A 15,281-nucleotide genomic window follows, 5' to 3' on the forward strand; every position below is an offset into this window, starting at 1 on the left:
GTGCAGAAATGCCAAGTGATTTAGACATTCTTGTCCCATTGTCATTCGCAAATAATTTTTCAGTCTGCGCAGGCAACTGAATGATTGCTCAGTGGTGCAGGTTGTAGCTGGAATTGTGTAGAATAATTTTAGAATTGTAACTTCTGACAACAAGTCACTCAAGCCTTCGTTTTGTTTCAGAGATTGCTTCACTTTTCTCACCAAATTAAGCTGGAAATTTCTCGATCTGCAAATATCACTCAACATTTCTAAATGAAGAAATAGCCTCTCTGTGTTAATGTCACCATGGAAAGCTTCAGTTATTGGGACAGTGTCCTGTTTCGAGCCATTTGCTGCATCGGTTATATGCTTCTCCAATTTTACTATGAATGTAAAGTTTTCTGTTGAAAACCTCTGTTCAATGGCAACTTTGCAAACATCAATGATCCTGACATATATTTGATGAAAATACTCTTTGGGGTCACTAAAGATATGCGGAAGGCTTCCATGGTCAAGCCATCTTGGTGGCTTGCATTTTCTTGGAAGTGTAGGATCATCTAAATAAAGATTTTTTGCCTTCTCTACTGTTGTTTCCCAGAAGTGATTATATGATGAGTTGGTGCGCATCCCGCTCAACACCTCTTGCAACAGGCCAACTTTCTTTATAACACTTGCCAGTGATACATTTGGGCTTTAAATTTTTGCATTAGCTTCTTCTACAGGACCCATGATTTTCATGAACTGTTAGTGTAAAGTACGTTGAAAAAGATTGAAGTTGCTTCGAGAATCCACTACATTTTGAGCCAGATTCATCAGAAGAGTAACTAAATTCATCTAGGCAGTTCATCCTGGCTTCCTAGTTGTGGAACAGTGATTTAATGCTACTGATCCTTGGTGTCCATCTTGTCGGGCACAATGGTCATAAAGAAGGCTCCCCTTCACTCTGAAACTCTGAACGCTGCCATACGATTCCCTAATGGCACTGATGAGATCTTTCACTATCGAAAACGTACAATGACATTCTAGAATATTATGCATGTCATCCTGCGTGGCAAGGTTAAGGGAATGTGCAGCACAGTGCTCAAATTCCGCTCCTGGCTCTCGATCCCTCACTGTGGCTTGGACCCCAGTAAATTTGCCTGACACATTACTGGCCCTGTGGTAACATTGCCCCTGGCAATCAGAAAAGGGCAAATCACACCTGAGAAGCGTATCTTCCACAATTTTGAAAAGAGAAGCAGCATCCATTGCGTCAGTTTGGTAAAACCCAGTGAACTCATAAATCTCCCAGTCTTCACTAGAAAAGAACCTTAAAGAAAAACTTACTTGTTCTTTTCTTGACGGATTAGTAGTCTCATCCATTACAATGGCATAAAACTTTGAAGCCTTTATCTTTTGCACAATTTGGCTTAGCGCCATCATTGCGATTATTTTGTTAACTTCATGTGACAGCCACTTGTATTTTGTGCGACTAAGCCACTGTCTCAGTTCCTCTCAATCTGTACTGCATAGCAACAAGACCTACATCAAATTTGAATCACTCTCATTATGGCACGTAATGGTATTCCTTGTTGAGCTAGGTTCTGAACACTGTTAAAAAATTTTGTGCAGTGCATTCCTGGCTGATAGTGATTCTTTTCTGTAACTGGCCAACATTACCTGTAACTGGCAGAAACATTTACCTGTGATTGCAGAACAGCATGCTTCATTACCGCTTCCTTGTGACAGGATGATTTTTCGTGTGATGTAAAACCAGGCAATGCATGTCTCCAATCTTGAAATCTGGACAAAATAAACGTTGGTTCGGCCTTCTTAGAAAATATTAAGATCTTCTTTTCAGAACAACTTTTGCAGAGTGAGCAAAAAGCTCTGTCTGATTCACTATTGCACTCCAACCACGTAAACCTTGATAGCCAAGACTGCTGAAAACTTTTCTTATCTTGTAGATTTGCTGCATCTTTCTTTTGTATAACTTCAGTTTGAAAGCTGGGTGTGGAACTCAGGCCATCGCTTGATGAACTATCCATTTCTTCTTTTTCTCTGGGTAACTTTATTAAGAATTTATCCATTGTTGATTATTACTGGTCCTACAAATCAAGAATTTGTTGCTGGGATAAAACGAAGCTACAGTGCACCAGCGCCACAAGATTACGAGGGCCAATTAAAAGTGGAAAGTCAGAAGCAGAACTCGCCTGCTTCAATACGTTATATTTTGTTGTACCCGTATACAACACATTATATACTTTAAAGGATGTAAAATAAAGTGCCTTTAAAGCACCACCTGCTGGAGCTGGGCTCAGGCAGGGATTTAAAGGGCCCGGGGCTCCGGCTGCTGCGGGGAGCCCAAGGCCCTTTAAAGCACCGCCAGAGCTCTGGCAGTGGGGCTCGGGTGGTGCTTTAAAAGGCCCGGGGCTCCCCTGCCACTGGGGGGAGCCCCCCGGTCCCTTTAAAGCGCCACCGGAGCTCTGGCAGCGGGGCTCAGGCGGGGGCTCCCCGCAGTGGCCGGAGCACCGGGCCCTTTAAATCCCCACCTGAGCCCAGCTGCTGGAGCCACAGGGCTCTGGCATCCAGGCTCCAGCAGGAATTTAAAATGCCTGGAGTGCTGCAGCGGCCAGAGCCCCAGGCCCTTTAATTGAGCCCCGGGGCTCCCAGCTGCCTCTGCAGGTGGTAGCTCCGGGGTGATTTAAAGGCCCCAGGTCTCCCAACCAGAGCCCCGGGGCCTTTAAATCGCCTCTTCCACTCAGGACTCCGGCGTACCAGTAAGTCCTTTAAGTTACTTTCATCCCTGGTGCCTCCTCCCCCTCTTCAAGTGTAGCAGCAGCCAGCAGCGCAGTGCACAGCAGCAGAGAGCCACCTGCTTTCAATCAGGCAGGGATGGCCTGGGAGAGGCACACGGGGGGGTGGCAGGCTTTGGGTTTCGTCCCCTACAACAGTCTCACAACACTTTGCCTCAGTGTGGCTATTCAGTGGCTGGCTGGTATAGAAGAGATCTGCTCTACAGAAGTTAAAAGGGTATTGCTTAACATCGGGGCCAACAACTAGGGAAACTTACCAGAGAAACAAGGTGGGTGAGGTAATATCTTTTACTGGACTAACTTCTGTTGGTGAAGAGACAGACGTCTGAGCTGAAGAAGAGCTGTGTGTAAAATCGAAAGCTTGTCTTTCTCACCAACAGAAGTAGGTCCAATAAATGTTATTTCCTCACCCACTGTGTCTCGCAAATATCCTTAGGTCAACATGGCTACAACAACACTGAATACAGGAAAATTTACCTGCGAAAGTGAAAATGCTTCCAGGCTTGGTGCAACTATCAAGCTATGCTTTCTCTTGAGTTCTGTTTGGCTCACATCCTTGATTACGTTCTGAATTTAAAGACCACAGGCTTATGGCTAAGCTCCATCAAAGTTGAGCTAGTTGCCATCACAGCTCCTATAGAAGTGTTCAGTCTTCATTCACCCTACTGCTGCAAGATTTATCAAAGGCTATTCAACCTGTTCCTTCCTGTCAAGGAGCCAAGTCTGCCATGGGACCTCTCCTTACTTCTCAGTGCTCTGAGGAAACCCCCATTTGAACCTATGGGGATATCCACATCCTTGCTTCCTTCCTAAAGTGTCTTCTGAACTCCACATTAATCAAAAGATTCACTAGCCACTATTTTACACCAAGCCTCACTCACACGGGATGTTAAGAGCTCTTGCCTCTTACTTTGACAGGACCAGGCCCTTTGGGTTTCTCCTAGACTCATTATCTCTGTTGCAGAATGAATGAGGGGACATCCAGTCTCCTCCCAAATATTGTCCAAATGGGTTCCATGTTATGTTGTCATGCTACAAAGCCTCATTCCCCTCCAAGAGTTATTGCTCAATCTATCTCTGTAGCTCTTCTAAAAAATATACCCATTTCAGACATCTGCAGGGCAGCCACCTGGTCTTCGCTGCACACATTTTACCAGCATTATCCTCTCGTGCTTGATTCCAGAACTGACGTGGCCTTTGGTGACACTGTCTGCAGTCCATATTGAATCCACTTCTTCGGCACAGAGAGTCCCCTGACCTGGGGCACCCATAGGGACGCTACTTGAAGAAGAAGAAGGAGATTACTTACCTTGTGCAGTAACTTGAATTTTTCAAAATGTGTGTTCCTATGGGTGCTCCACTACCTACTCTTTCCTCTCTGCCTCAGAATCTCTTTCTTCGGACTTCTGTGGTTGAGGAGGAATTGGAATGGTAGTGCATCTGCCCCTCTTTTTGGGGCCCAAAGGTGTCTGGAGCACAGGCGTGGACCTGCAGACACTGCTGACAAAGATCTCCAATCAAGAGCAGATGGTGGGTGTATATCCTGATGTGAGGCACCCAGAGGGACACATCTCAAAGAACTCAGGTTACTATACAAGGTAGGTAATCTCTCCTTGCTAGAGTCTATGACACGTCCAAGCAAATCTTAACCATTTGACACTGAATCACATTGCACTAATTTTAGTCCAGTCTTTTGTGAGGGAAGTATTCTTTCAGAGTCTGTTAAAATCATGTTTGAGTTCTGCTGCAAATTGATCTTGTATGTTCCAGGGCAAACCTGCCAGTTTCAAAATTCCCCAGCCTCAACTGATACGTTTTGATTACAGTCTACTGTTTGAATGGTAATTCATTGCATTTCTGTTTTGCCTGCAGACTGCAGGACTTGACACTCTATAACCCTGAGCGGACCATTACAGTTAAAGGCAGTATTGAAACGTGTGCCAAGGCCGAGGAAGAAATAATGAAGAAAATCAGGGAGTCCTATGAAAATGATATTGCTGCTATGAATGTGAGTCTTTTTCTATGCCTTGGTCATTTTTGGATGTTTATTTCCGAGAGATTCTTTACGTCTATATTTATATATATATTGGATCTCTTTTTGGTCGGAAAAAATTGAGAAAATTGACTTAGATGAAGGACTTGAAGAATAATTTTACTTCAAAACTATCTTCCTTTGTTGTGGAGACTGGAAAGGAGTTTTTATTTGTATTATGAATGTTCATTTGATGCCAAGTACTATGAAGTACTTGAAGGAAGTGCTTTCTAGTCCCCTGATACTGTTCAGTTTTTAACATAAGAACCATCTTTTTATTTGGTAACTTTAATCTGTAAATGAGACTTTCCTTAGTTTCCTATTTTCTCATGTGTAGGACTCACTCTTTAATTTGGGAGCAGAAATATGTCCTTTTCAATTTGGAAGGTAAAGAACTGTACTCCTATGAAGATAAGGACAACTTGTGGCACCTTAGAGACTAACAAATTTATTTGAGCATAAGCTTTCGTGAGCTACAGCTCACTTCATCAGATGCATTGAGCTGTAGCTCATGGAAGCTTATGCTCAAATAAATTTGTTAGTTTCTAAGGTGCCACAAGTCGTCCTTTTCTTTTTGCAGATACAGACTAACACGGCTGCTACTCTGAAACCTGGCCTTATGAGGATAGTTGCTGATTATCTAATGCAAAAAAGTATTACCCTGTAATTTGACAGTGTCACAGGTAGAGATCGGTAGACCAGAGAAGACTTGGGTAAACCATCCTACAAAATGTGGAAACATGGGCAAATTACTAACTTTTAGAACAAAAGAACAGTACAAGCATGTAGGCAGAAAATCAGAAAGGGTAAGGCACAAAATGAATTACACCTAACAAAAGACATAAAAGGACATAACAGGAGGTTCTATAAATACATTAGGAGCAACAGAAAGACAAAACAAAGTGTAGGTCTACTACTTAACAGAGAAGGAGAGCTAATAATGGACGACACCAAGAAGGCTGGGAGTTTAATGCTTATTTTGCTTCAATCTTCACTAAAAAGGTTAATTGTAATCAGATGTTTTTACACAATAGTAACAAGAAGGGGGAAAGAACACAAGCCAGAATAGCGATAGAAAAGGTTCAAAAATATTTCGAAAGTTAGATGTATCCAAGTCGGCAGGACCTGATGAAATTCATCCTACTGTGCTTAAGGAATTAACTCGAGCAATCTCAGAATCACTAGCAATTTATCTTTGAGAACTCAAGGAGGACAGATAAGGGTCCCAGAAGACTGGAAAAGTTCAAACATAATACCTATCTTTAAAAAAGGCAACAAAGGACCTGGGGAATTTTAAACCAGTTAGCCTAACTTCGATACCTGGAAAGATACTGAAATAAATTTATTACACAATGAGTTTAAGCACTGAGAGGATAATAGGATAAGTAGTATCCAATATGGATTTGTCAAGAACAAATCATGCCAAGCCAACTTAATTTCCTTCTTTGACAGGGTTACTGACCTAGTGGATAGGGGGAAGATGTAGATGTGATATATCTTGACTTTAGTAAGGCTTTTTATACAGCCTCACATGACATTCTCATAAGCAAAGTAGGGAAATGTAGTCTAGATGAAATGACTATAAGGTGAGTGCACAACTGGATGAAAGCAAACTATTCATAATTACTCTGAATACAGCCTGTCAAACTGTGAGTTGAATCTTGTGGGGCCCTGCGTGGGTCTGTCCTAGGTGTGGTACCAAACATTTTCATTAATGCCTTGATTGATGGAGTGGAGTATGTGCTTATAATATTTGTGGATGACACCAAGATGGGAGGTGTTGTAAGTACTTAGGAGAACAGGATTGGAATTAAAAATGACCTTGATAAATCGGAGAATTGGTCTGAAATCAACCAGAAAAAATTCAATAGACACATGCAAAACACTACACTTAGGAAGGAAAAAATCAAATGCACAACTACAAAATGGGGAATAACTGGCTAGGCAGTAGTGCTGCTGAAAAGGACCTAGGGCAGTGATTTTCAGCCTGTGGTCTATGGACTCTTGGGGGTCCACAGACTGTCTGAGGGGTCCACAAAAGGTTACCACCATAGAACAATGGTTTTTACCCTGTGATCCACAGAACCCTATGGGTCCACAGACTATGTCTAAGATTTCCAAAGCAGTCCACATCTCCATTTGGAATTTTTTAGGGGTCTACAAATGAAAAAAAGTTGAAAACCACTGATTTAGGGGTTATAATGGATCACAAATTGAATGCAAATCAGCAGTGTGATGCATTTGTGAAAAAGGCTAACATCATTCAGGGGTGTATTAACACAAGTGTCACACTTAAGACACAGGAGGTAATTGTTCTGCTCTACTCAGCACTGTTGAATCCTCACCTGGAGTACTGTGTCCAGTTCTAGGCACCACCTTTTAGTAAAGATGTGGACAATTTGGGGAGAGTCCAGAGGAGAGCAACAAAATTGATAAAAGGGAATGAGGAAGGGTAAAAAAAGACCTGTGCATGTTTATTCTTGAGAAAAGAAGACTGGGGACTGATAAGTCTTCAAATACGTTAAGGCTGTTATAAAGAGAACGGTGATCAATTGTTCTCCATATCCACTGAAGGTAGGACAAGAAGTTAGCTGCTTAATCTACAGCAAGGGAGATTTAGGTTAGATATTAGGAAAAACTCTAAAGATAGATAGTTACTAGAATAGGCTTCCAAGGGAGGTTGTTGAATCCCCATCATTGGAGGTTTTTAAGAACAGATTGGACAAACTCCTGTCAGGATTGGTCTAGGTATAATTGTTCCTGAGTCAATGCATGGGGCTGGACTAGATGACCTCTTGAGGTCCCTTCTAGCCCTACGTTTTTATGATTCTCTGAAAAATTCAGATATATATCAACACTTAACCAAAACGTTCTGTTCTGGATGTCAGGTGGGAAATGTCTTTCAGTTGCCAATGTTTCCTGATTGTCCAGACTGATCAGAAATACCAGGGCTGTTCTTCACCACCTTCACAGTGGGTGGGAATTATGTTGTTTTTTTTCTAATGCTTTATTGGATGGATTTTGACCAGTCATTCCAAGTTAGTTTGTTGCCCTATAACTGCAGTTTTAGCTTGGTCTTTGGCAATAAAGGAAATCCTAGCACCTAATGTCCCACAGTTTGTGTCTAGTGATGGCCTTAAATGGGGTCTCTGTCCTAGCTGTAACAGGTTTAATATGTCAAATTGTATTGCAGGGAAATAACTTGGCGGGGGAGGAACTGGGGCCTAACTGAAGATTCTGGTGTGTTAGAATGCTACAACACCTCCTACTAACTAGACCTGGTCAAATTGCCCAGGAACAGTCTAGTCCAGTGGTTCTCAACCTGTGGGCTGCTTGCGGCCCAATCAGCAAACAGCTGCGGCCCATGTGACATCTCAGGGCCATACAGGTAGTATATATATTGTGTGGATGTGGCCCACATAACACGGAGTGTTGCATATGTGGCCCATAGTGGTAAATAGCTTGAGAACCACTGATCTAATAAGTGACATGTAGCTTCATTATAGTTAATGCTCATCCTGTGAGCACTGTTGGGGGATTTCACACTCAACGCTCTGCAGTCCACCTGCAGTTTTAGCAGTATGGGAGGCAGGGAGAATTAGTGGTTATGGGTGGAGCCGCTCTGTTTCTAAAGGACTGTTGAATTTCTATCACAGAGTCAGGCGGGTTATTGTTTTTGTACTAAACCTCATTCTAATCATGTGGTCTAAAGGTCTGCCTGTCACTTGGATTTCTTTTCTCCAATCTTGTGGGTCACTTCATTGAAAAATAAAGTTGTAGTGAGAGACACCTGACTGTCTGTCACATTAGAGCCAAGCTTTTAACCTTATTGGCCTAAGTGAGTTGTCTGGGTATTAGGTCTGAAATCTGAATCCTCAAGAATATAGATTTCAAGTAAAACATTGGCATCTTTACAAAAGAGGCTATTCCATTATCCCAACTGGGATTTTGATTAAGTTTAATAACTTGCATTGTAAGGCTAAATAATTTCTTCTACCATTGCAGCTTCAAGCACATTTAATTCCTGGATTAAATCTGAATGCCTTGGGTCTGTTCCCACCTTCTTCTTCAGGAATACCACCTCCCACAGTGGGTGTTGCCTCTGCTGCCGCTGCTACTTCGTATCCACCATTTGGGGTAAGAAGTCTTCTTACTTTTGGCTATATTATATTGGCAAAAAGGGTGCTGTCAAAGTTTGACTACTGTTGAAGGGTAACAGTAACTATAAGGTGATGCTGGTCAAAGCTGGAATAAAAGAAAAACTTGGCAAAGACCCAGGTATGTCAGTGTTCTGGCAACAGTTTACTGGTAGCACAGTTCTTTTGTGTTTTTGCTTGATGTAATGTGCAGGGTTTGTTTGCTGAATGCTTTCAGCTTGGCTTGTTTGTTCTGTTTCCGCATGAAAATTATCTAAGGTGGTTGTGGAAGAGTACAAACACTCAGTGACTGTTCCGTAAAATTATCCGTGATGAAATTATCAGTGAAATCAAACAAGTGAGATTTGGAAAAGTATGAAACCCTGTTTTCTAAATAAACGATAGAGATTTTCTTTTATATCCCTGCAGAAAAATAAGTGCAAGTTTATACTTCACTCTTAAATGAGTTAGAAAAACGCTTGGTCAGAGGTTACAAGAAATAAAGCAATCTATATAAGCCTGTCCTTCCTATCTGAGTTCCTAACCTGAAGAAAAATATGGGATTTGATAATAGATTAGAATTCTGTGTAGCAAAAACAAATTTATGATTGAATACAGCATTTTTGTGTATGTACGAAACCTACTGGTATACAACAACACTAAGTACAGTAGAACCTCAGAGTTACGAACACCAGAGTTATGAACTGACCAGTGAACCACACACCTCATTTGGAACCAGAAATACACAATCAGGAAACAGAACAAACAAACAAACAAACAAAAAACAGAAAAGCAAATACAGCACAGTACTGTGTTAAAAGTAAACTACTAACCAAAAAAAAAAAAGGAAAGCAGCATTTTTCTTCTGCATAGTAAAGTTTCAAAGCTGTATTAAGTCAATGTTCAGTTGTAAACTTTTGAAAGAACAACCATAACGTTTTCTTCAGAGTTGTGAACATTTCAGAATTACCAACAACCTCCATTCCCGAGGTGTTCATAACTCTGAGGTTCTACAGTATACAGGTGATGGTTTATACATATTAATCTGTGGTGTGTTTGCATAGTATAATGCTCTCTGAAAAATGTGTGAGGAGTCGTGATGTGTTCTTGTTCGAATTCTTTGCTCCTTAATGGTCTCAGGGGGACTGTTTGCCTGCTCCATAGCAATATTTTGCATCACCCTGACCATCTCGGAATCATTCTAACAAGGGAAGGTTCTTGTCTGCAAACTCTCTGCAGTTTTTGGAGGCAGAGAGGAGGTAATTTTTCACCACCATTCTGTCGCTAGCCTCCATGGTTCCAACTCAGTAAAAGATGATTAGGTTTTCAAAATGAACTATTAGAACAAACAACTTGTAAGATTTTTACAAATCCCAGAGACCTGACAGAACTCTTCACCATCATCTTTATTGAGAATCTCTTTGAGTTAACTTTTACATTTATTAATATTGAGCAACACTCGATGGGCAAAAATGCACTGCCGCATATTGGCTACAAAGGCCCGCAGACAGTGTGTTCAGGACATTGGTTGCACTATATATTCACCCCCGTGTCAAAGTCAAGGCTCGGTTACTGCTTTGCAGAAGGCTTTGTTGACAAATTTCTCATCACTATATTTGCCATGCATGAAGCCAAATCCACCATGAGATAAGAAATTGTGAATTTGATCAAATAGCTGCACCCAGATGGGCTAAATAAGTATACATACTGTACTAGGGGTTTCTTTAATATTTTTCCCAGAGAAGTAAGCCAAGAAAATGTCACTGAAAGAAAGAGAATAAATGCCACGCTCATAACATTGTTCATGAGAATGAATGATTTGAGTGTAGGGAGGTTCTATACTGAACATAGTTTATAATGTTCGTAGCCTTATCGGGAAAATGTTCCAAAAGAGAGCCTGGGAGGCAATCTTACTATTAAAAGCAATGCTTCCATGAAAAATTTCATTAGCGTTGAAGGTGAAACTAATCCAAAAATACTTTCTCTGGTTGAAAACTAAAACACAGCCTTGGCTTCATTGCTTTGCATAAAAATGTCATCTGTAGAAGCTGATGGTTTGTGTTTTGGAAATGAAGGAAGGTTTTGTTTATGCTGGCAGTCAGTATTTCTGTTTACAGTGGTAGTAATTATAAATGCTACTTTTCTCCTTTACCTGAACTTGCAAGCTGTCCTACTACTCCTGCAAGAATTCTTACTTCAACCCCATATTCCTGTTCTGTCTTATTCTTCTCTCGGTTCTTTGTTTTGCTTTTCCTTCCTTTTATTACTGTAAATTGCTACTGCCAGTATATGTCTCTCTGAGTGCCGAGTTTAAGAACTTCCTGCTACCTTTTCTGAAGATGGCAATGTCAATACACTTTTGTCCCATTTTTTTTCTCTTGATCCATCTTCACCCTTCTGTCCCCCACACTCCTTACCACCACTGAAAAAACCCCGTCCAGGTTACCCTTTAGAATTCTGGCCGGTTTCCAGGTGGAAGATTTCTGGAAATAGGACATCAAAATGCTGGGAAAGCCTATCAAGAAGCAGGTGCTATTTTATAGCGATGTAGCATTTTTGCAGCTGGAAAGTGGCACAGGGTATGGCATGCGTTTTTAAGCAGATTTCTAACTTGCTTCCCCATTCTGCTGCTACACTCTCTCAACCTCTTAAACATGCTTTTGTCCCAACTGTTAGCTCAGCTGGGTTTCTGGCTGCATGGTAAGTAGATATGCAAAAAGCTCAGGAATAAATTGGTGAAGACAAAGGGTAGATAGCTGGGAACATCAATCTGGGGTTCTTTCTTGGAGTTTGAGACTGGGGACTGTCAACGGGAATGGGGGAGGGTGTAGACCATTTGCATTGGGGTGCCTTGGTAAGGCCTGCATGGCTCTGACCCTTGGTGCTTTGATCAGCCCTGCTGCTTGAAGTCTGAGCAGTTCATTGCTTTCTGATGGCGACGGGCAGAGCTGAGCTGGGAGAGCTGATATAAAAAGTCACTTACTAGGCAAACTCAAGCAACAAATAGAGGCAACTGACAGGAGTGTTTTGGAGGTAAGTTAGAGAGAGAGGCTATCCTCCCAGGTTCAGCTCTGTGCAATTTCACAGTGGCCAGTGATGGAAATGTGATGGTGACCTGCAACAGATGTCCCATGTTTTCTTCCTTGCCTGAGCTGGAAGGGATTCCTATGTATGAAATGCAAGTTGGTGTCTGTGCTGGAAGAAAAGATTCTTGGATTGGAAGGGCAAATAGAGATGCTACTGAGAATCAGAGAAGCTGAGTAGTTTCTAGATAGCCAGGTTTGGGAAACATTAGTACCCCAGGTTCCAGGAACTGATCACTGTCAGAGACAAGACACTGGGCTAGATGGACCATTGGTCTGACCCAGGATAGCCATTTTTATGTCCGCTTAATGCTCTGTTACCCAGCGCCCTCTCTTCTTCAGTGCATCTACTAGTGGAGCAAAACTTGGGCAGCAATGCAGTAGGATTGATATAACAATGCACAGGGCAGAGGGTAAGGCTAGGGGGAACAGGCTCTATTGGGTGTGGGAAGGGAACAGGGTCTGGGGGAGGAGAACAAATGGGAGCAAGTCATAGGGGAAAAGTTTCGGGGATAAGAGAGCAGATTGAGATGAGGAAAATCCAAATACATTTTAGGACAGGAAGAAGGATCACAGAGGTGGGGCAAAGGGCTGGCAGAAAACATACCAAGGGAGGCTAATGATAAGGACCAAGGGGAATGAGAGGGGCCTACAGGAAAAGAATCAAGGAGATCAGGAGGCAGTGAGGCTTTTTAGCTGTAATTTTCTGCCAGAACTTTTAATTTAGAGATCTTGGTTAGCAACATCCTCTTTCAACAGGAATTTGGTTGTTTGTGCAACCAGGTGGGGTTTTCATTCCACTGATATGAACACACACTATGCTTATTATTCACAACGTCCTCTGCTTACCTGAAAGTAAAAGCACTGCATACGTAAACTGCCCTGCACCAAGTGAACGAGCTGCTAAGGTTCTCCTGGAAGGACCTCTTGTCGAGAAGCCATCTGGCACCCTTTCCAGGCAAGGTCAGGGAGCCCAATGCTTTGTCACAGTTCCTTTTTAAAAAGGGAAAGTAGCTTGTTGTGAAATAAGTACAAATGTTTACTTCTTTATGTTTTATTTGCACCCCAACATTTTGAGTTACATGAGATCAGAGTGGATTTGATTTAAATCATGATTTAAATCACTAGTCAGGAAGACTCGATTTAATCATGGATTTCTACATAAAAGTGCATTCTTGTTGGTTGTTGTAACCTTAATACATATTCTTCACAACTCAGAGATAGATGTAGGTTTCATTTTTAGAAGGTACACACTATACATTTTTAAAGTGATTTATTTTGAAAACTTTTCAGATTAGTTTTACAGCTATATCAGAAAATGAATGATTGTTTGGTTATTTCATTTACCAAAGGTAATTGAAGCAGATAGTTATGAAGTCACTGGGAGGTGAACTACCTCCAATTCAACAGGTTAATCATTAATATTTGCAGAAAGAACCAGGAGTACTTGTAGCATCTGAGGAAGCGATCACCACCAGACAGATATTTAAATTGTTTTATTTAACTAAAACAATAATGTTATGTATTCTGGATTTTTCTCTTCAATAGCAAACATATAATATTTTAACAAAACAAGCATATGAATATTTGAATTTAGTTAAACATTCAAATTTTTTAAAATCAGGTTTGTTTTTGTTAAAATTGTTTTTAACTAAAATAGTTAAATCAAATATTTTTTAAAAACAAAAGTCAACGAGGTCAACATGAGACACTTAAAATATTGACTTCTGCAGCTAACTCAGTCGTCTTCACCTTCGTTTTCCTGTTTGTTCGTAATGTGCAAAAGAAAAACAAGCTTTCCTGCTTTTTCAGGTCCCAGACGATTTCTCAATTTGGAATGAATTAATCCAAATTAAGAAAATATTCTTGCTATACCGGCAGAAGAAGCTAATGCTATTAAAAGTGAGATTATCACTTCAACAGTCTCTGTATCCGAGTGCTTAAGTGAATTCCACCAGTTGACTGGTGTGTCTTTCTTTAAAACATCAGCAGCAACCATATATTTCCTGAATGGTTCACCCTTAGCTCTGAAGTTTAGTATAGTTGGCATTATGGAGGGATGATTGCTGGATGTCCATGTCATAGCCAACTCCTCTTCTTCAGCAGTTAAGGTTTGACCCTGGTACTGAGTATTGAGAAGAAAATGAGCTGGAGATAGTGCTGTTTTTTTAATTCTTGTAATTTAACTCTGTCATTGCATATTTCTCTTTTTAAGATCTCACTTGGTTCCTTCCCAGTTTCAACAGCATCAGCAATAAAACAGCGATTTCCCTGAATTTTGTTCGAGGCTACAGAAATAGGCTTCAGGGTACTCAGCATGAGTTCAGCGTTTCTCTTCAGCCCAATGTTGTGAACTTTGACTGTGACAGTGCCATCTATTTTTTCACAATTTTGTTCACAAACTGTGATCAGATTAGGCCAGTTCTTGATATAGTGCTCAAAACAGTCACCTACTGAGTTCCATCACACGTCTTGTGGGAGAGTTAGCTTGGTTCCTCCCACTTTTTTCAGAGCAGCTGCTGCAAAGTGGTTGTTACGGAAGTATTTTGCAATTTCAACATTAGTCTTTATTTCTGTAACACTGAAGTCTTTGGCTAGGAGGTGCAGCAAATGAGCACTGCAGCTGTGTTGTTAGCTTGGCGCTCTCTTCACTCTCTCCTAAATTTCTTCTTATCTTGGATACATTTTGCAGCATTGTCTGTAACCAAGCTGTGTACTAGACAGTTGAATTTATTCCCCAGTTTGTTATAGCTTTTACTGCTACTTCTTGTAAGTATTCTGCTGTGTGTGCATTTCCTGATATATCAATTCTTTCTGTCAGGAAGACATTCCCTTCTCCTGTTGTCACACAAGCACATACAACAGGATCATTGTGGACATTGCTCCACCCATCAAGACTCAGTTTAACAGTTTCACCCTCTAGACCTTTTGCACACTGCTGAATTTCTCTTTAATACACTTTTCCATTTCATACAATTTGCCTGCGACATCTACTCTGTTGGGCTGACTGTATCCTAGTCCTAATGACTGAACCATGTTAATGAATTGTGGAAAGGAGAGTTTGTTGCATAAACAATATTTTCATACAAACGAGGTATTTTTTGTAATCTGCTGGTTCTTATCACAAACTCATCTATGGTTGTTTCTGGATGATGGAGATTTTTTTTTCTTTTTGCTACAGGTGATAACACTGTGGCTATGTGACATACATGATGTGACTGAAACACTATCATTGGCAGATAACTCTGAAACTATA

General features: G+C 41.1%; 1 protein-coding gene across 3 annotated transcripts in view; it reads left to right on the plus strand.

Moving 5' to 3' along the window:
• Positions 1 to 15,281, plus strand: part of IGF2BP3 (insulin like growth factor 2 mRNA binding protein 3) — a 162,862-nt gene that overhangs the window by 113,424 nt on the left and 34,157 nt on the right. For all 3 annotated transcript variants that reach the window (XM_077809345.1, XM_077809346.1, XM_077809347.1), the window contains 2 exons: positions 4,647 to 4,782; positions 8,812 to 8,943. In XM_077809345.1, coding sequence (XP_077665471.1) covers positions 4,647 to 4,782; positions 8,812 to 8,943 — 268 coding nt within the window. The remainder of the gene's footprint in view (positions 1 to 4,646; positions 4,783 to 8,811; positions 8,944 to 15,281) is intronic.

The sequence above is a fragment of the Eretmochelys imbricata genome, chromosome 2, assembly GCF_965152235.1.
Source record: "Eretmochelys imbricata isolate rEreImb1 chromosome 2, rEreImb1.hap1, whole genome shotgun sequence".
NCBI classification, from domain to species: Eukaryota; Metazoa; Chordata; order Testudines; family Cheloniidae; genus Eretmochelys; species Eretmochelys imbricata.